The 21972-nt window shown below is 48.5% G+C and overlaps 1 protein-coding gene across 4 annotated transcripts; it reads right to left on the reverse strand.

Annotated features, from left to right (window-relative positions):
- Window positions 1-89: 89 nt before the first annotated feature.
- Window positions 90-20897, reverse strand: trim9 (tripartite motif containing 9). 4 transcript variants are annotated; one of them, XM_057058593.1, is made up of 11 exons: window positions 19920-20897; window positions 12947-13042; window positions 12388-12510; window positions 7678-7788; window positions 6552-6705; window positions 6217-6362; window positions 5245-5383; window positions 4132-4170; window positions 3264-3513; window positions 2973-3135; window positions 90-2791 (listed from the first exon to the last, which is right to left on the reverse strand). In XM_057058593.1, exons 1-11 carry the CDS (start codon window positions 20754-20756, stop codon window positions 2714-2716), a joined length of 2136 nt encoding a protein of 711 aa, XP_056914573.1. In that variant the 5' UTR covers window positions 20757-20897; the 3' UTR covers window positions 90-2713. The 4 variants fall into 4 exon arrangements, with proteins under 4 accessions (XP_056914573.1, XP_056914571.1, XP_056914574.1 ...); XM_057058591.1 differs by having other exon boundaries at window positions 3210-3513; window positions 19920-20894; XM_057058594.1 differs by lacking the exon at window positions 4132-4170.
- Window positions 20898-21972: the final 1075 nt, after the last annotated feature.

The raw sequence follows: 21972 nt of genomic DNA on the forward strand, positions 1-21972 counted from the left end.
GTTGTCGGATACACAAATCCCAAATTTGATCTGATTTATCCACCTGAAAAATGAGACAACAGCAGCTGTACAGACGCCCAGACAACATGTGAGCTAGCTGACACCTATTTATTGAATGTTCACATGTACAAAAAACCCACAGAGGCTCAGTTTATAACTCATTTCATTGTCATAGTAACATCAGCATGGATGCACACTCGTAGCGACTATAATGAAATTATATTAGTGACATTTTTCATTCATAAAACTCTCTATAGGCAAACATCGGCATCACTTTAAAGTTTTCCTTCAAACTGCCAAAACAAAACAGCTCACTTTGGACTTAAAATAAAGTTATACTGCAGATCACACACACCTCACACACATTTGGAGTGTCGCACAGCGACTCTGAGTTAGTTTTTTTCATCATTCCTTTAGGTTTTACCAGATCCTGGGCCTACTTTTGTGTATTTACAGTGTATTTTTGGCCTTTTGGAAAAATAGATGTTACAATCATACGTGTGTATTTATTGTCAGGACAGAACTACACTTTTTTTTATATATATAAAATTTGACATTGGAGGAAAAAAAGTTGCAGGAAAAGCATTATTTGCACTGAAAAGTAGCAGAAATGTTTATCTGCTCCACATGGATGAAGGCGGCAGCTCTACCAATTTTACAATCAATATTAAAGAAAAAATAAATACATTTTGTTGCACCTGACTGATATTCTCTTCAGTAATATAGTTAACTATTGTTGAATTTGCTGATAGAAAAATACATAGCAGCAGCTGAAGTCAGGCATGACGAACTCCACTGATGAAGCAATCGATTAGCTTTTAGCAAAGTTTTGTGTATTTTTCAGGTATCGGGGGGGTAAAGGCACACCCATGAAGCTGGAACACAGGATAGCACCTTGTGTAAATGCTAAAGACGCGGGCCTGCGATGCACCAGGAACCTTTCAGGGCAACAGTTCCCTCCAACTGAAGAGATGAATGCTAAAGCTAACAGAGCTGAAAATGTAATTTCACAAGTTGGCTAGGTATTTACAGTCTCTAGACAATGTGTTGTAAACCTTTTGCTGATTTTCTGCATGACTAGCTAGATCAGGAAGTTGGCGTGTGTTTTTAGTAAGCTGACAACCAACTCTTTGCTCACAACACCTCCATCACCATACCTAGCTGGCTACAGCATGTTAGCCCTCTTCACAGTGAACTACTTCTCGGCTGAAGTTAGCTTAGCTGTTCCTGCAGGTGTTAGCATCCGTGGCTTCATGTATGACACCAAATCCTGTCCACACTGTCTGCTAACATGATTGCTAAGACCTTTGGCTAAATGTTCACGGTCCCCAGAGGACTCTTGACCAACCAAAATGTTCAACCTAAAATCACATATATGGTGTATCTTGACATCATAATGAAGAGGATATTATTAGCATTAGCATTATGTCTCATACATTGTTGCCCAAGCACAACAGCACAAACATCCAAGTGCGTTGAAGAGACAGAACTCGTTCTCATTATTACTGTAAAAGCCTCTTCAAGAAATAAGTGGGATTTATTGAGCAACAAAAAGATTCTTCCTGTAATAACCATACATCAAATAAGAACAAAACTCAACATTAATAAGTCATGTAGCTGTACAGTTCTTTGTTTCAATGACAGTGTTACAAAACTGCTACGACTACAAGTAAAAAAAAAAAGATGCGAGCCGTTGTAGCTAATTCAGGCACCTTCATCGTTCTCTTTGTTAGCCAGTTCTCAGCACTGGTTGATGCACAGAACTGAAGTTATGCGGGGGTTTTGTGTGTGTGTGTGTGTGTGTATTTTAGGATGGTACAGACGTCTCACACGTGCGAAGCCACTTAGCAAAGCACCCTCTACGCAGATGAGGATAGGAAAGTGACACATGAGCATCGGACTATTGCTCTTGTACCAGAACCACAGCATGCGCTGACCTCTCCTGCTACCCCTAGTGTTTCAGACACGCCACAACGCTCAGAGCTGACAACAAAAATCAATACACCCAATACAGTTTATTTTATATAAATCTAGCAATAAATAAGTCAAAAATTGCTAATGCTATAGAGGCTTCTTCAAATGATGTACAACCTCCCCCTTTTCATTGAAATGAGCCTCTTTGCGTTCCTGCAGAGAGACTGAACAACAAAAATGGCTTTATGCTAAATATTAAGCTACACAAAGCAACCAGCTAGCTGAGCTAAATGTGATGACTTCTTGATCACCCTCTGGAGGTAGGCTAAAGGAACGCTAAGCTATAGAGCAGCATGTGCAGTCGCTAGTGTGGTTGTGCCACTTGGCGGCGGGTTACACACTCGGTAACTTGCACACCAATTGGTGTTTTAGCTCTGACTCCATTATGCTAAGCTAAGCTAACTGGCTGCTAGTAGAGGTGTTGTATCTTTTATAGCACAGTAAAGTATGTGTGTCAGTCTCTCTGTATGAAAGCTAACAGCTGAAACATATTCCCCTATGTTTGTAGCCACACATGATTCAGGAATCGTCAGCTCGTGAGGATCCGCTGGCCCAGGCGTCCTGGGTCCAGGCGAGATAAAGGCATGGCTCGCGGCTGGACTGGTCCTCCGACACAGAGGAACGGGGTCAGTTGGTCGGGGGAGTGTGGGGGTGGGGGTGGGGGTGACAGGAGGCGTATCATAGTTAAAGATTGACAGGCTGAACCCGAGGAAAACAGGTTAGGCCGCAGTGAGTCTATTTAGCATACGGATCCGGTGGGGTCGGCCTCCCCAGGAGTGTAGAAATCAGGGATGGGTAGTCCAGTGTGGAGCGTCACCTAAAAACACACAAGTGTTTGGGTTAGAGAAGCTGTTAGTATTTGTCCCACCTGCAGGGGGAGCTGTGAGGTTACATCCTCATAGAGTTTCCTTTGCTTAGCCTTCACATTCAGCTCTTTCTCTCTCAGCTAAGATCAAGCCGTACATTAACCGGGTTAATTACAGAAGCTAAATCTTCACCTGGACGTTTCGGTTGATGCTGATGGCGGGATAATAGACGCCCTCCAGCCCCTCGAAGGCGACGGGGCCCTGCTGCTCGTCGTTGATGAGGAAGATCATGATCCTCCGTGAGAAGTCCAGCAGGATTCCTATCGTGGACCCTTTAGCGATGCCGCCGTCCGTCCTGCACAGATTAGCAGGTCAGATTAGCGACGTTAGCTTCTCTGTCGTCTTCCCGGAGGAGACTCCAGCGCTCACCTATTGGTGTGCGAGTTGTTGTGCATGAACCAGGAGCGGTTGTTGTCCACGTACATGGCCCACGCCTTGTCGTCCTTCCCCAGCATCACGTCCTTCCGCACGTCGCCCCGGGCAACGCCGAAGGCGGGATCCGGGTGGTTGTCATAGCGATCCAGGGTCATCTCCCAGTAGTGGACCCCGCGGGAGAAGGCGGAGTTGCCCAGCACCACCCTGTCGTCGTAGCTGCTGCACGTCACCGTCAGGTTGTCGTTGGAGAGGACGATGTCAGGGTGGGCGGAGGCGGGGTCAAAGGTGAACCAAGCAACTGCGGGACACACAGGGGTCACCGTTACCGGCGGAAACGCCACCGAGAGCTGATGAGCATGAGTTTGGAGGTGACGTGAGTCTACAGACTGGGGGTTAAAAGAGTGATGTTGATATGTAAATGCCTCATTATGACTTATTCAACTATCGTCTTAATCATCTATGACATCATCACGCCTTCGCCAGTCTGCAAACGCTGACCTTTGACCCTAACCTGCAGGAAACAGGTGAAGATAAAAAGATAAAAGGTCTAGTCGACGTGCCTGAATATTTTATTCACACATTTCAACTCAAACGTGTGTCTTTCTGCAGATGAATGAACAGAAATACAGTGCGAATGCACCACAGAGGCGTGGAAGCTGGGGGGGAGGGGGTGGGGGGGCGGATCTGCTCCTGCTCCACATCGGCTGTTGTTAATGTTAACGTGCGCTGATGTTTCATTACGCAGCCTTATTTCCCGAAGGAAATAAGACATTTATTAGAAGAGCTTTTGACCACTGAAGCCCGCGGAGCCCCTCCCCAGCTGAGAGGAGTGAAGTGATGAAACAGGAAGTGGAAAAGCGGCGGTTGTGGGGGGGTGGGGGGGTGGAAACAGTCAGCCAACAAGAGCCGTTCGTACCTGTGTTTATAGACTGAATATCGCAGGGCGGGTGTCCAGCTGTGGAGTGGAGTGAAGGGGGGGGGAGAGAGGAGGGGGAGGAGAGTGTTGCAAAGCAGCAAAGCAGAGGGGGGGGGGGTAAAAAAAGCACGTTGGATCAGCGAAGTTGACAAGAAAACACAAAGAAACCCATCAGAGGACACAGAGAGGAGGACGTCGATCACGCGTTCTCTGTCAGCTCCTCTGATGGGTGACGAGCTGCCTCGTCTACATGGCAGCTGATGGGTGAGCCCGTGGGGGGGTGGGGGGGGTTGGAGAGGGGGGGTACCCAGAGTGGAGGCTTGAGCAGAGTCTCTGAGACAAGCTGATGCCCGAGAAGCTTCAGTGCTATTGAACCACAAACATGAAAGTGAATGAAGAAGGCGGTGGAACGTCCGGACCCTTCAGGAGAGCGGCGCTAAAATCTTAGAACAAATAGACAAATATTCCCGTTTCTCTCCAAGTTCCTCAGAATGGAAATTCCTTCTGAAGATGCGGAGCGTCGCTCGGGCAGCGGCGGCGGGTCCTGCTTCAGATCTCGCGTCCAGTCCACATTTATTCGCGGTTTCAGGACAGCGAGCGCACGAAGGCGGCGCCGACGCTTTAGATCGCCTCTATGCTGCCTGATATCAGAGAAACTCCAGGGGGGCGGGGGGACATTCTCATGGCGGGGGGGACATTCTCATGGCGGGGGGGACATTCTCATGGTGGGGGACATTCTCATGGCGGGGGGGACATTCTCATGGCGGGGGGGACATTCTCATGGCGGGGGGACGTTCTCATGGCGGGGGGACGTTCTCATTCCCTGCACCTACAGGCTCAGTCCCGCCTCTCAGGGTCGGTTAGCCAGCGTAGCCAATTAGCACGTTAGCGGATAATCTTGTAATATGCTGCTGGAGCTGCGATTTGGTGAAACTATGGGTAAATCGCCGCCCCCTGACGTGCTGCGGTGCAACTAAAGCAGATTTTTCTCTTCTTTCCTGCTCTGCAGAGGAAAACGGACGCTAACACGAGCCCACCGCGGTGCATCGTCCACGTTTCTCACAGTTTTGACGCCGCGCCTGGACGTCGGGATGGAACAAAGGTGGGACGTACTCTCAGAGGTCTGCATGATCAGGGTCTTGCTGTACTGGCCCACTCCGCTGGCGTTGAAGGCCTTCACCCTGGACTTGTACGTGCTGTGAAAGTGGAGGCCGTCCACCGTGCAGATGGTCTCCGTCCCCACGTAGACCTCCTGCGGAGACACACAGTGAGGAGTCGTGATGCAGGACTGGCAGAGCTGCCTTCGCTAACCCCCCATTCAGCGCCGCTTCCGTTGGAGCGTCCCCCACTTGGCAAATAACCCAGCGTGGGCGAGGCTGCAGCCCACGCCACGGTAAAAAAAGAGCGAGGACACGCCGCGGCGAGGAGCTGCGTTGGCGAAGCCCCGTGAGTCAACTTCCTCTATGCTTCCATCAAAAACGCATCATAGGTGCCCAAGATAAACCTCCGAAGGGGCCACACAACTGCCGACAGCTCGCCAGTTAGCATTTGGCGGCTACGCTCGCGTTTGAATGTCAATGATCAGCTTTTGATCAGACAGCAGTAATTATCTCCGTGGGGGGTCGCGAAGAAGGACAGAAGCAAACGTTTGTTTCAGGGTCACAATATTGCGTTTAAATCAAAAGTGTTTATTCTTTTTCAGGCCGGAACCATGAAACCGGGTGGAACAAACCTTTTGTTTTCCAAACCTTTGCATCATATCGGGAGTCGATGCTAAAACAACTGAAACGCTCCTTTCAGATCCTATTTCCAGTAAAGTGGGCAGAGGTTTAACGTGACTGTAGGAGAATGTAAAGATCTCCCAGACCGATTGTGGGGGGGGGTCAATAGGCGCCCTGTGCAGGGCTAAACGGAGGAGGAGGATACCTTCTGCATTGTACTGGCGCCATTGTTCGACGGGGTTAAGTTGCCGTTATAACAAAGCGAGCGGGGGCCTCAGCGTGCAGCTGGGGGGGTCTAAGGTGGATGGATTACACGAAGGGATCATCTGCACGGCCGACCGGTCCCGAGCCCCCCTCAACTCACCCTGAACGGACCCCCGTTCCCATCGTCCAGCTCCAGGATGTACCCGTCCACGGCGATGGTGGAGAGCGGCGGCTGTTTCCATGACAACGTGGCGCTGTTGTTCTGAGTGCAGCATTCTTCCAGCTGCAGCATCGGAGCAGCTGGGACTGAGGGGGGGGGGGGGGGGGGGGGGGGGGGGGGGGGGGGGGGAACCCAAAAACACAGATTACAGCCCGCAGAGTCCTGACAGGACCAACATTGATCACGCAGAAATGAAAGAAACGCGGATTCATAACGGCGTCAAAGGCTCCACAGGACCGGAGTGATTCCAGGATTCCTGCTTCATCTCCTCTCACCTTTCATCTGGACAAAGTCCAGCTGGTGGATGGTTTGCAGGAGGGGCCCGTTGTCCAGGGTCAGGTCGAAGTCGCTGGTCATCCTGGGCGTCAGGGTGCCCTTCCCCCACTGCCCCTCCGTCATGTGAACCCTCCGGATCAAAGCATCTGAGATCTGGAGACGCCAGTGACGTAAATGTTATTGTGAGATTAATATATCCTGTATACATGCTGCCCCCCCCGCCCCACACACACACACAACCATGGAGGAGCCGCAGGTTCTAGTTTGCTCCATAATGAGTGTGGCGATCTAACAAAGATGATGTCATTCAGCACAAACTCCTCACACACTCCTCACACTCTCCTCACACACTCCTCACACACTCCTCACACACTCCTCACACTCTCCTCACACACTCCTCACACACTCCTCACACTCTCCTCACACACCTCACACTCTCCTCACACACTCCTCACACACTCCTCACACTCTCCTCACACACTCCTCACACACTCCTCACACTCTCCTCACACTCTCCTCACACACTCCTCACACTCTCCTCACACACTCCTCACACTCCTCACACTCTCCTCACACACTCCTCACACTCTCCTCACACACTCCTCACACACCTCCTCACACTCTCCTCACACTCTCCTCACACACTCCTCACACTCTCCTCACACACTCCTCACACTCTCCTCACACTCTCCTCACACACTCCTCACACTCTCCTCACACACTCCTCACACACTCCTCACACTCTCCTCACACACTCCTCACACTCTCCTCACACTCTCTCCTCACACACTCCTCACACACTCCTCACACACTCCTCACACTCTCCTCACACACTCCTCACACTCTCCTCACACTCTCCTCACACACTCCTCACACTCTCCTCACACACTCCTCACACTCTCCTCACACACTCCTCCTCACACTCTCCTCACACACTCCTCACACACTCCTCACACTCTCCTCACACTCTCCTCACACACTCCTCACACACTCCTCACACTCTCCTCACACACTCCTCACACTCTCCTCACACACTCCTCACACTCTCCTCACACTCCTCACACACACTCCTCACACCTCCTCACACACTCCTCACCAACCACACGACTCAGAGAAGCGTCTGACCTGCAGGAAGCCGCTGGGGTCGTTCTCCTTGATGACCTCCAGGCAGTACTCCATCAGCCCTGTGGTCTGGCGCAGTTTCACAGTACAGTGGGAGATCTGGTCCCGTACCACCTGGAGAAAAGGTGCAAAAGAGGCGGGATGAATAGAGCAGCAACACCAGCCACCTTTCAGCCACCTTTAAACTCTCTTAAATCACTCTGGAGCCAGACGTGAGGCGCGTGGCGTTGCTCTCCTGGAACGCTGCAGCAAAACGTCGGAGGGAGCGGAAACGGGCGAGCCGCCCTGTTACTGACGTTAAAGGGATGGAAGCGACATTTGGTTTTCACACGGACAGTCGTCAGCACGGTTACATCATGAGTGAGGCTGTTAAAAAGCCTCTTTCGGGGGAGGGGGGGGGGTATGCTATCATCATTCTCTTATCTCTGCCCCCACTTCCTGCAACAACGTGACCCCTTTCAGGTGGTGTGTGTGTGTGTGTGTGTGTGTGTGTGTTCTTGTATTTGTTACCGTACCTATTGAGTACCACAAAACTTGCTCTACCAGCAAAGTGAGGACATGTCCTGTCCCTAAAAGGACTGTTTGGGGGTTAAGACATGAATTGGGTCAGAGGTCAGGGGGTTCATTTTGATGCTTAGGAGCCAGGTGATGTGTTACGTCTGTGAAAGTCCTCACAAAGATAGATGGACAAGGGTGTGTGTTTGTGACACTGTCCACAGAGCTGCCTTGAGCGGCGTGAATGAAACAGAGTCGCTGGACCTGGAGTTGCTAGGTAACAGAAAAGTGCTGCTATCTGAAGAGCTGAACAAAGAGGAAAATCCTTTCTGCTGCTGCCAAACACACGAGGACGAGTGACAGCAGCCAGAGAGCAGCCAACGTTTCAGGGGTGCAGAAAAAGTGCGTTCAAAAGCACCTGAACACACAACACTGGGAATTTAGCCACGGAAATGGTCCCTTCCTTCCATTTGGTCTTGATCACGCTATAATTTACTGATATGACTGGATTACTTGGTGTATATTTTAAACTGTACATATGTCAATTGTAAATTTGAATGTAGATTTTGCATTTGATTCTTTAAAAGGGACCTTTATTGTTTAAAGTGCAATTCATTTTTTTGTAAGTGATCTTGTTGAGTGACAGGCTGTTTGGGAGGCTAAGAGATGTTTATTTAGCCAGTCTAACCAATCAAAGCTGCTCAAAAACCCATGCGAACGGGCTCCTCTTCCTCAGCTGCTTCCTCTTGTGCTCATTATTTGCAAAGGCTGCAGAAAATCCCCATCACAGACGCTGGATTCACATTTTTGAACTTCCTTTATTCCTCCAGGCAACGAATGTTAGACGTTTTGCCACGTTTCAGCTGAGGCAAATGAAAAACAAAATGCATTTTCTCCTCCAAAGTTCATAAACTTTTGTACTAAAAGTATTTCTGCTGCCATAAAACGACTTTCTCTTCATAACTATTAAATATCGCTGCTTTTTTTATACTCGTGAATGATTCATGTCGGCCATTAGCCAAGGTTTTTCTACATTTTTGCTAAGGTTCCTGTGTAACAGTACACCAGAACTGTGTTCACCCTCACCAGCCTGTATCGCCCTGGCTGACCTCCCCCGTCCCCTCCCTGCTGACGGAGGCCTGGAACATCCACAGCCCTGCAGCGCCCTGACTGTTTCCCCACTGCTGCAGCAGCCTGTCAAGCTCTCAAACCCACGGTCCCGTCTCCGCATGCACCCGGAGTCAATATTCACTTTCTGCACAACCTAGAGACACTGGAACTGTGCACCGCTTCATGTTCTCTCGGCGCTGACACTCGTCCATGCTTTCATCGTCCTTGTTCCCTGAAATCTGCCCTACATCGCACCGGGACGAGATAAAAGACAAAGCTGCCGGTGGCAAAACGGTTGTGCTCGGAGATGGGCAGATAATGGGCACGGCAAGAAGCACGCGAGCGAAAAGAGAGCTGGAGGTTAGCTGAGGAAACTGGGAGAGAAGAGACAGCATAATGGAAGTGGGCCACCGTTTCTGCAGCAGGCTCCTGCACATGTGGTTGTCACGGTGATGAAGCACACGGCCGTGCAGATTCCCAACACTGCAGCTAAAACAAAAACAAGGACAGCGATCATCCCAGCAGGCGAGCGAGAAGTGGGACGCAGAACCTTAGAACATCACACGGACTTTTCCCGTGGCTCATCACTGAGTTGTGACCAAGTTGTTAACAACATGCTGTAGCCGTGACAACAGCTAACTCACCGCATTTATTCAGCATCTGGTCTTTGAAGCTCTTTCTTCCCCGATCAGAAACAGAATACACCTACAATCTTAGATCAGATTCTGAATGCGGTTTCGGTCCATAGTTTCTGCAACTTTACAGATGGACCACAAACAATGCAGTACCCCTTCAATCCACAGGGGTCGGTATTGGACGCAACCAGGGAAAGCTTTATTTTTATGCATAAGTATTTATGTGCTAAACATCCCAGCTCATTATCTAGGCTGTCTGTAACTAGACTTAATATCTAGATAGGTATATTCTGCAATTTCTGTAGCCATGTCATGCCAAAGGATTATTCCAAATTAGATCTAATAAGCAAATACTAATGTTGTGTTGTACATTTGGCCAGTCTAAAGGACCTGCTTTTCTTTGGATTACAGTTCCGGCTGTATTCATCAGACCACTGCGGCACTGTTGGTCCTGTGTGACTGCAGCATCGGAACCTCTTTACAACAGCACAGGCTTGAATACAGCAGACAACAGTCTGAGATTAGGATTTTAAAATGATTAAATTATACTAAAACACTGCGTCATAATAGAGATTATGGAGGAAAGAGGAATATGAGGGATTATGTAAAGTGGGGAGAGTGTGAAGCAGAGAGGAAAGAGAGGTTATGTGAGGTGAAGAGGCAGAGGAGACGTGTGGCACAGCGATGGGAATGGCACTGTTAAAGGACTGGAGGAAAAAAAGATCATAGAAAAATGAACTAACTTGGGTGAAATTCAACTTCTATCAACCCCGAGGTGCCAGCGAGGATGGAGGAAATGGAAATATTGTCTACTCTAAGAGCGACTGTGTGACGCTAATAAGAGAGAAATGAGCCACAGGAAGAGGACGCTGAGTTTCTGCTCATCTAAATAAATTAATAAATCAAATTAAACTGAATAAAATCCCTCATCTGTTTAAATGATGCTAGGATGAAATATTGACAGCAGAGCAGAGTCCTGGCTAATGTCTTCCACAGCCAACAACCGCCACAGACTGCTCTTTATTCACGGTCTCTTTTTGCTGGAAACTAGCTGTTAACTGCTCTCACATGCTAAGTTTAACACCAGTCTTCATACCAACACGATCATTAAAAATTCCCTGTGATAGATTATCAATTAATACAGTCTGACCTTTAAGAAAACTGGCTGCCTGGAAAATGAAGATAAAGCAGCCAATCGTGTGTGAATATCTGGAGAAACACGGCAAACACGGGGGCTCTTAAACCAACCATTAAAGAATCTGCATGCAGAAAAAAACCTGATTCATATTTGTCAGATCTGCTTCCCGCCTCTGCTACTTCACACAACAGGCTGAAGGGGCCCTGGTCACCATGGTGACCATGCTTGGTGTCAATGTGCAGAACCGGAGTGGTGCAGTAAGAAGAGACGTGTGTTTGCACTGTCACAGGTCTGGCTGAGCTTTCCCCAGCTTCTGCTCATTAAAAGAGTTCTTTATATGACAGAAACAGCCCAATTTAATCAGGACGCTTCATTAGCAGCTTAATCAGACGTGAATAAACACGCACGGTTGGCATTTTGACACACGCGAAAACTAGCTTTTCATATGGAAATAAATCCAGATGCTGCACATAAAATATACACAAAGGCCCACATTATCATCAGGAGTGTCGCCCCCATCCATTTGATGACCTCCGCCATGGAGCCACATGCTGATTAGACAGAAATAATTGAGTGCTCGTGTCAGAGGGGCTGGAGGTGCAGTGATCCCCCCCCCCCCCCGTCGAGGGTTCGGACATGTGCCTAAAGTGAGACGGCCTCCAGGACCAGACAGGGAACACCCATGCAGGTTCTTGCCTGTGAGGGTTAGCTTTAATGAGTACGTGCTGAGAGATCAACCTGAATTTCAGATGTGGCGGATGGCGGGTGGGGCCCAGGCAAGATGGGCCTGTTGATGCCTCCACATGTGTGGGGGAAGATCTTAGCTGCAGGCCAGAAAAATGGCTGCCGTTATTTACAGGTAACATCTGTGGTGCCTTTGAGCAGCTGCTTGCAGTTTTTACCTGTAAAACTGCAGAAGCTGAGCTGCCAGACAAAAACCTCTCAACAAAAGACGGAACGCTGGGTGGACGCTTGCAGCAGAGGCTTTGATGATGATGATGATGATGATGAAAAAGAGTTTTCCAATTTGGATTTTTGAGCCGCATTAGCACAGAAATTCATTAGCACAGACGCCTGCGTGTGTTTGCGTCGTCATGCGCAGGCATGTGTGTCTCAAACCACCAACACGTGTGAAAACTTGAATCTACAGAGCAGCCGAGTGTGAAATTGGATGCAGTACAGCACAAATCCATCGCTCCCTCCTCCTCCTCCTCCTTCTCTCACGTTGGCTCGGTCTCCCTCTGTCCCAGATGGTCTCGAGACAAAACCTTTCATTCCCACAGACTTTAATGATGAAATCTGAAACCATCTCTGCCAGACGTGCGGGTGGCTCACCTTCAGTTTGTGCTCGTGCTCTTTGTTGACTTGAGCCAGCAGTTGTGCTTTGCGGCGGGTCAGGGCCTCGATGAGGGCGTCGCACTGCGCCACCAGACAGGCCTCGAACTCTACGCCGTTCTCCTGCAACACAGCGAAGGAAGTAGGGGGGGAAAGATCTGAGACGGTGAACGAAAATGCAGGAGATGGTGGTGATGAGCGGGACGCCATTAGCGTCACAACCTCACACAGCCACATTCTCCCCATGACGCGCCCCCCCCGCCGTCACGCAGTGTTTAATCTCCACTCATCTGCTTCATAAACTGACCGCAGCCTTCTGTCTCAACACGCAACAGAGCGCCAGAAGCATTTTAACTTGTCATGCTGACAGTAAGTCCAATTATTCCTGACTAAAGTCACTCTGATTTAGCGCTAGTGGCGTCTGAAGCCCCTGTTAAAGACTGTGGCCTTGCTCGTTCCACTTGTGGTTTTAGGGATTACGGAGCAGAATGAGGGATTATCTCCATCCTGGTGCAGCCATGAAAGAAGAAATCTGCACCTGCTTCTATTGTATAAGTACCTGGATGTGCTGCACCATGTTCCTCAGCTGGACCAGGAACTCTTTGGCCTCAGTAGCTCGATCTGAGAGGCCGTTGAGAGCTTGAGACATCTGACCCTGTGAGATATATATATATATATATATATATATATATATATATATATATATATATATAGTTAGTTAGAGAGAGAGAGAGAGAGAGAGAGAGAGAGTTGTGTTAGAGGCACAGTGGCAGAACAATTGAAACACTCCTTCATAAATATGGAGCTTTAAAATATTCCTGTGTTTATGAAACATCATTAATCCAAAAGTCAAGCAGCAGATGAGCTCAAGTGAAGCGAAATATCCCAGCAAACAAAATGGTATTCTGGTCACTCTGGAAGCAAAGCTGCTTTTCATGGCTGCTGAGAGTCTGACATTTGAAAGTGTCGGAGCACTCACCCCAGGTACCAGACGCACCAGAGGGCTAATTCTCACGGACGAAGATGACATTTGGAAGAAAAACGAAGACGATTTGTGGACAGAAACGGGGCTCGATTCTTGAATGGTCTGGTGCTGGATAATGCAGAGGACGGCACACGTGACGGGAAATACCAAGGCTTTGGATGAGTGTGATGAGAAAGGCGCTCCTGTTTGGGATAGCGGGGAATCAGCGGGGTGTTGGTGTATGAGAAGCAGGGTTATGTGAACAGAGGGGTCAGGACACGGCCTGGCCTCGTGGGAACCTTGTTCGGTTCACTGAACAACAGTCAACTTGGGGAGCTTGTGGTATTCTGTTCATATAAGAGGACATTAAGTAATTTTTCAAACAAAAAGGGTGCTTGAACTCCAGAAGATAACAAAAAATCCTGAAACACTCCAAAAGTAGGGGAATCAACAGTGTCAAGCCAGCAAGCACACATCCGACGTTATAGCCAGTCAGATGGGAATACGTCGGCAGGATCCGGCAGCTGACCTTTAACCCCAGCGTTGGGAAAACCGTGACAGCTGCCACTAACATGATCCGACTACACCAGGGGACCGGCCGAGCTGGTAACAGCTGAGCAAAGACTGCAAAATATTCTTTTGTGTGGGACTTCAAAAGAACTTCCTGCTTGTTATCGTGGGACCCTGTCGGAGAAACGTCCGTGCTAATTTGGTGTGACAAGAATATCTAATGGACTAAATAAATAAATAAAATGCAGGAGAATCATAACTTGTGTGGAGTCCCACAGGGTTCCGTCCTTGGTCTTTTTCAGTTTTTTCCAGTATTACAGTGAATATGCTGCCCCTGGTGTCCGTTTAGTTAAGCTTCATCTTGTGGCTGAGCCTAATCCAATCCTGAAATACAAACTATGTTATAGTGAAGGGCGATTTGTTTTCTGGCTGCTGATGCTTTTTATGTTGTGGTTATTGTAGCATCATAAAATTATGAGAAAGCAAAAAACCATTTGGGTCCTCTGAGATAAGCCTCAAGTCCATCAGGTTCTAGGCCCATCAGGTCACTTAAACCAGCCCTCTAAGCTGCGGTGACATGGACTATATTTTATCTTTCAGGTTTCCCATTTTCCTCTGCGCTGCGGCCTCTTTGACGGCACTCGCGGCTCACTATCGGCGTGCGTTTGCCCACAGAGCAGATGAAATGAAAAGCACTTGATTGTCTGGAGGCGTTTTTCCGCAGTGTCTATCAGAGAGCCTGCAGAGCTCCATCCTCAAAACCAGGTCAACACGTGCCGTGAAACTAGATGCTTTCTCTACATAGCTTAAGGCTACTTCCTGCTAAAGACTGTAGCATCTCACCAGAAGGTCGGCATGTGGGAAAAACAAGATTTGTGCTCAACAAAGGGTTGAAATACTGAGCAGGACTAACTTTACAGGATATTTCAGTTGCTACACTGCTAACCTGTCCATCCGGTCCAGTGGTTGCTGCACTGTATAGACAATGCTAGCATGTTTTTTTTCACGAGGGCTTCTTTCATCTCCATTTCTACGTGTTTATTATTAATGCAACTCAACTCTAAGCCTGTTGAGGGATGCCTCCATGTTGCAATACATGACAGAGGATTTGTTAATGTGGTGTAGGGAGTTTAGGGTGTCCCTGCTAATCATCTCAGTAATTAAGCCGAGCAGGAACACATGCAAGGCATGAATAATTCATCAGCAGCTTCGAGGCTGTTCTGCTTGCTTCGTGTTTTCACCATGGCCGAGCCTTCTCACCAGCCTGTCAGAGGTAAACGAACGTGTCAGAGGCAATGGTACAACCAAATCTCCCTCCAGGAGGTGGGAAGTGAGAGGACAAGAAGATGTAGGAATAATGCCAATTTAAGCTCTTAAAGCCGCTGCAGAGTAAAAGTAAAAGTATTCCCCTATTGGCTTAACATAAAACCACATAAATCTTCTGTCGTTTCAGAATTTCATTTATCTCCAAGCTTAGGGCGTGAGCATTTTCAGTGGTTTTACACAGTATTTAACCTAATTTAATCCTGTTTCTGCAGAGGTTTATTCCATATTTTCACTCCAGTATGGTAACAAAGTGAGTAGATATTAATGCCTTCTTCTAGCAGCATGATTCCTGCCTGTACCACCACCCCCCCTCCCCAAAGAGTAAACAAGTAGACACTTAAAACCAAAAGGTTGCAGCTGTTCACATGCACTGTTACATGCTATATTGATGCTACTGTATTTTACCCTCTGGGGAGCTGTTCTCAAACATCTTCTTGCATCAAGATAAGATTGGGCTGGAGTGTGTAACTGCTGTGTGTCTTGTGAAACGGCCTCCCACACGTGGACCTGAGTGGCAGGTGCACTATTCATCACATCCCTGCTGCAGCAGCAGTCGCTAACTATCCACACGCAGGGGTTGTAATAAGGAGGGCGTCTGGAAGTTGCCACAGTTTCTTCACATGAGAAACTTCTTTGAAGGCACCAGGGGACAGCAGCGAGGAATTTGGAGCAGAACTGAACTATTGTCTGTGTGTGTGTGTGTGTGTGTGTGTGTGTGTGTGTGACAGTACTATCTCAAAACAAAGCCTGAGTTAATGGAGCCTGGCTGCAGACTGGACTCTGAGACTCTGTTAAAAATCTCATCAAATTTGGTTCATTAGGCCCGAGATCGCTTTTCCTCTTTCAACGCATTTTCATGGTAGCTGGAGGGATGAATATATCTCTGCCCATAATGGAGGAGTGCGTACCCAACAGCTTTAGGATGATTGAGCCCTCCCTCCCACTGAGGTTGACTATCAAGCCTTTATCTTCATCCCACACAGTCCTCCATGATGAATAATCATTCAGCCACTTTAATAATCCTATCAGAGTAGATGTGAGGAAAAGATGTTTTGGTGGTTCAGGTCAACTCGAAAGGTCCAGGAACTCATCTGGAAAAGAGATACAACATATTGTTCTCTAGGATCAAACACAGTTCATCTTCCAGCTCTTCCTGACAGGACCCTGACATTAACAGAATGGGTCTGTCTTAGAAGGTCTTCTGAAGCCTCCAGAGGGAGACTCACAAGTCAAATAAATTCAATTATTAAAGCACCAGTAACAGTTCACTCATTGCCTCAAGGTGCTTTTGCATTAGCCTGATTGTGGACTGGGTTTGGACACCCCTGCTCTAGAGCAAGAACGGATGCAAGAAAGAAAAGCATTTAATGGGATCTTGAGCAGAATAAAGTTCCTATAAGGGACCAATCTGAGGACAGCCAGGACCAGGTCCTTATCCATCTTAACTGGTATCATTTGATAGTCCAATAAAAAGCAAAAACAACATCTGTATTTCACACAGAAAAAACAACATCGTCTGCAAAAGGGCCACAATGCTGATGGTCCCAACCCAGATCTTCTCCTCACCCTGACCTGTTGCCTTAAATACCAAGCAGCTCCGTGGAGAGCCTGCAGCCCCGATGGACTCAAGCACCACAGACATGTTTGGATTTGTTCAGAGCTCATGGAAAGGGCTCATAGTAACAACTCCACCGAGGAATATCTGGTATCAATAAGACACATGTCCAGAGTAGACTCAGAACTCCCACAACCCCCCTAGCGCGGATCTATTTCTCACCACCACTGTCAACCTCACACCAAGGACTCAACCAAAAAGCGTTCTTGAAATTTCATCTATCAGCTCACAGTTTGAGATGAACCCTGTTGTTTTTCATGAAATCCCTAGAAAAACAGGTCATTTAAGGTGGTACAGCTCAAGTAAGCCTCAACCTTCTTCAGTTTGAGAACAGAATTGCACCTTTGCTGTACCTCTTCTTCAGTTGCCAATGAACATTTGCTACGGGACACTTTGGTGCTGTCTTTTGTCTGGATGTCCTGGTTACTGAGCAGCCACACAGCAGGATTTACTGGGAACACAATAGATCCAGCTTGACAGCTCGCCTCATTACTATTAGCAGAAGGGCAGAGATCCTGTCACCCCGGCCTGACATTTCCAGGCCTTTCTGTCCCCCCCACTGAGCTCAAGCAGAGCTACAGGAAGCTCATCCAGATGCAAATCCCCCTCAATATCAAGATGGGGCTTCCTTCCACAATCTGCCTACTCTGCTCTCATTAGCCCAGATTCCAAGGTGATAGTGCTCAGATGGCCCATCTGTGTCGGCTTCGGATCAGCCCGGGCCGTCTGTCTGTGTCACGAACCTTAAGATCAAACACCCGATGTCTCCTCAACCTCCACTTTGGATGGGGTGGTCCAGAAGACCAAGGGATGAACTTTTTTGACAGTAAATGTGGTCTGCCTCCATTATGGAGTGCTACTTTATGGAGATAATCACATTCATTTAACAGCCAATATGCAGCCTCGGGAGGAATTTGCAATCCCCTAATGATGGGGGGAAGCTTCCATTGACCTTCAGGTCACTGGGGGCCACCTCGCTTCCACCACAGATTGGTTAAAATGCCAAAAGTGTGCTCAACAGACTCTGAAAACAGTTCACGCGCACTACCAACTTGTAGAAATGGAGGGTAGCAACAGGTGGGCCAATAAAAGCAGCAACTTTCAATCATACAGAAAGAATTCAATGCGATATAATTAATCCCCTTTAAATGCAACTAAATGCTCGAAGACACGGCAGAGCCTGACCCAGATCTGTCCTAAAGGTGCTTCGTGATCCCCTCTGTTATCCCTGACTGAATGGACACCATTCATAATGTATGTAACGTGGATAACAGATTAACATGGACACTGTCTGCTCATAAACCCCTCTGACACAGATATGATCAGGCAGATGAACAATTGGATGAGTCAAACTATGAAGTTCTGAATATTTTGACTTGTCCTTTGCGACCGAATTTGACTTTGGAGGCATGAAATGGCTTGGTGTCGTAGTTTAGACACGGTCATGTCATGGTAGCACAGGGTCTAGGCGTGTATGATGGGTTTCTCACATCATCCAGTACCTCTGAGTCCTAATGCTGCTCGACACCAAGAGGGAATCGGTTGCCATGGCGGCAGGTGGTTCAGCTCTAAAGAGAAGTGTTTTAGGAAGACAAATAGGACAGAGTCTGTCCTCAGGTTGCCAAAGGTGATGCTAGAGAAGTACAAGTTCGATATAAATCTGGACAGGAAGTGAGAAAAGCATCTATTTATCAGCTCTGAAATGTGGCAGCTGCACTATTTTTTATTTACCAGTGACAGCAAAAAATTCATGGTCCGATCACATACAGCAGCCAACAGCTCGGACCAGACTTTATTGGTGAGAAAACTGATGCGCATGCAAAAGCAGCTTGGAGTTTCCTACGCTGGGCTCTGTGTTGGGGTGTGATAAAAATTGACAACATATCTGCGGGAAACGGAACCCAATCTGGATACGAGGAACACCCAGAAGCCCTGAAAGATGCCATCATCATCATCCACACTGCCAGCACAGAGCTGAAGGCCATCTGTCACAGCTACTGTGGGCCAAAACGCTTCAGATATCAGGTCAGAAATGAGAAGGAACCATGAAAAGAAGCCAAAAACTGGACGAAAGAAAACATGCTGACACCAGTATCAGTGCAATGGGTCAGCATCTAAAAATGTATCTTTCAGATATTGTTTTCTTTTAGGAGGGTGAAGCAGGATGACTTGTGACTGGTGGTAATCCTGAGGTCAGTGATAGGATGCCCCCCTGGAGATTTTCCCATCAGTTTCTCAATCTGAGGTAATGTGCTATCTCAGCAGCCTGTGGAACAGATGATTGAAGCGGAGATGTGTTCAAATTGCTATTTTGAAGACATTCTGTCATTGAATCTGCGCATGTGTGGGTGAATTCTCAAATTCTCCATATTTTTGGCACTGCAGTAACTATCACTACATGCTGCTCGACCGTGTGTGTGCGTGTCTATGTGCGTGTGTGTGGGGGCGAGCGCTGAAGTACTTTATCAAGGTCTCCATCCACCCACATTACTGGAAGTTCTTCTGCAGAGGCACAGAAATAAACACTGAAGCCCACGACAGCTTCAGCTTCTGAAATAGCCCCTCGGTCCGCACCCAGGGCCTGCATCTGTGCCCCGCCGCCTCTTTTTAAAGCATTTGGCGGCCGTGCCTAACATCTCGTGGGCGCCTGTACCAGCCGTCGAGGCAGAGAAGGGAGTGGAACATATATATATAGGGGTGGAGGAATTTGGTGCATGAAGAAACAAATGGTCGGCTGAAATCGTGCCTGGATGACCCCCACAGCTGGGTTCTGTTGTGCACGAGTGCGGATTTATGGAGGCAGATTCTCCTGCTGCTCCTGTTGTCCACGTGTGGACAGAATCTTAATCAGAGCTGCGTTCGTTGCTGACAGCTCTGCACGCTGGAGAGCTCCCAGCTGTGAGGACGTGCCTCATTCAGCTGTTGAATTCACGTGAACCGCGCGCAGCGGTGCGCGTCAGACGGGAACGCTCCTCTGCTCAGCTGAATCCTGCGAAGCATTCCTAAAGCTGATGCGGCAGCGGGGCCAGAGCAGACTTGTTGCTCAGCTCAAGTCTGAGACTCACGCGCACGACAGCAGCACACGGACATGTTGACGTCTGGTTTTTACGCACGTACCTTGTGCAGTTTCCACATTGCGCCCAGAGCTTTGACTTCGTGGGTGCCGTGTTTTCCCTCCTCCAAGCACTGGTAACACACCGGCGTCTTACACTGGACGCAGTACATGCTCAGATTCTCCAGTTCGTGCTCCGTGCATGTGGAGATTTTGCGGGGGCTCGCGCGGCGACTTATGCGACCCTGCGCCGGCGGCACCAGGCGATGCTTGGCGAGGGGCCCGCGGGGAGGATGGCACCGCAGACGGCAAGGGTCGCAGTAGAACACGTCGCACTGCTCGCACATCACGGTGGCCTCCTTCGGACTCTTCTCGCACAGTTGGCATTTGAGGGCAGCCGCTTTGCTCTGCTGGTATCGGTCCACCACCCCCTCCAGCACCCGGTTCTTGGGGAATCCGCGGAGACCCCGGTCGTCCAGGATGAGGCTGCGGTGACACTGTGGGCATGTGATGCAAGAATTACGCGGGATGGGGGGCAGCGAGCCCGGGTGCGGTAGCAGGTGCTGCGGCGGGGGCTGTTGAGGGACGGTCGGTGGGAAAACTCTAACCCCGTTTGGAGATTTCTGGCACGGGGTGGTAGGAGTGCTGACGAAGCCCCCGTATGAGCCATAGCCACTGTCCGCCTCGCTGTACAAACTCATTTTATCCAAATCCAGATAATCGTAGTCGGAGACCCCGGATCCGGAGGCTCGGCTGCTCTGCGGGGACTCGGCATCGGGGGTCTGAACCAGAATATTCCGAGCACACGCCAGGCAAATGTTGTGGGAGCACGGCAGGATGATGGGCTCCCGGTAAAAGGAGCCACAGACGGGGCATTTCAACTCTTCCTCCATCTCATCCATGGCTGCTTCTACGAGGCGGGAGCTTCCTCTGCGGGGCGCAAACGCAAACTCTGTTGATTATCGGCGCTGCTCGTGCGTAAAAGACGCTCTGGCACCGTCTGACCGATTACAGCCAGCGCAACCTTGACCAGAAGGGGGGGATAAAAGAAGCGTCAATGCCGGGGAGGAAGACCACAGCGCGATCTTCACCAATCAGCAAGCAGCCCGGCTCACGGCCGATTACCATTGGACAACAGGGGGCGGGTCCCGGTCATTGATTGGACAGCGCGGCTGTCACTGAAGGCTGTTAATGAGCTTTACTGCGATACAACAACAGATAAAGTGTTTAAGGCCTTACTAAGCGTCTAATACCAACCTAATTGCAGGGGATTATATGAAACAATTCCGTTTAATAGAGCATAAATGATTATTAATATGAGTGCAGACGCTAAAAGCGTGTTAATAAACTGAGCCATAAAAAAGAAGGCTATTGCTTTAGAACAATAGTCTGGATGTGCAGTGAGGGGCCTCAGTAGTTACGCATATTCCTGGAATCAGCATCAATCAGAAGAGCTAAGCACCAGAATAAATAACATTTGGTGTCATAAATAATCAACAACATCCAACATTCCCATCAGATGTGACATTTGGTCAATGAACCCTCTTCGATCGTGTTGTTATTTACTTTTGTTGTAAAATAAACAGGAAAGTTATAAAATCTCCCAGCACCAGGACGGATTATCATAAAATCCAGGCTTGAGTCAAAATGTGGCTGTACAAACCACGCAACCCTCCAGATCCACTGCACACGTTGCAGGATCTTGCTTGTTTGTTTGTTTGTTTTTAAAATGGAAAGCTTCTCACAGCTGCTGATGGACCCAAAAAAAAAGATTCAGCCTCATAAAAGTTGTGGCCTCATACCTCAGCCATCTTTGACACTGCCATGGCAACACGAGGACCCACTTTGAGTCCCTCAATAGGGCTGTTGATGGGGAAATTATGTGCAATAATCCCATTTTACAGGATGGCTGTTTCCCAGACCTGCAGAGTGTGGCCACGCCGTGTGATTACATTTGCATATTATGTAAAGCAGTTTGGGAAGGAGAAGGGCAACTTTGTCTGAAGAGGAGAAGTCTTGCGATGCATGAGAATCTAAAACGAGTCTCGTCTGTCATCAATAAATGTTGGAGTTTTGTGTAAATATGTAACAAACGGCAACTTTATCCACGGTAACATT

Source organism: Takifugu flavidus, chromosome 16, assembly GCF_003711565.1.
Source record: "Takifugu flavidus isolate HTHZ2018 chromosome 16, ASM371156v2, whole genome shotgun sequence".
NCBI lineage: Eukaryota > Metazoa > Chordata > Actinopteri > Tetraodontiformes > Tetraodontidae > Takifugu > Takifugu flavidus.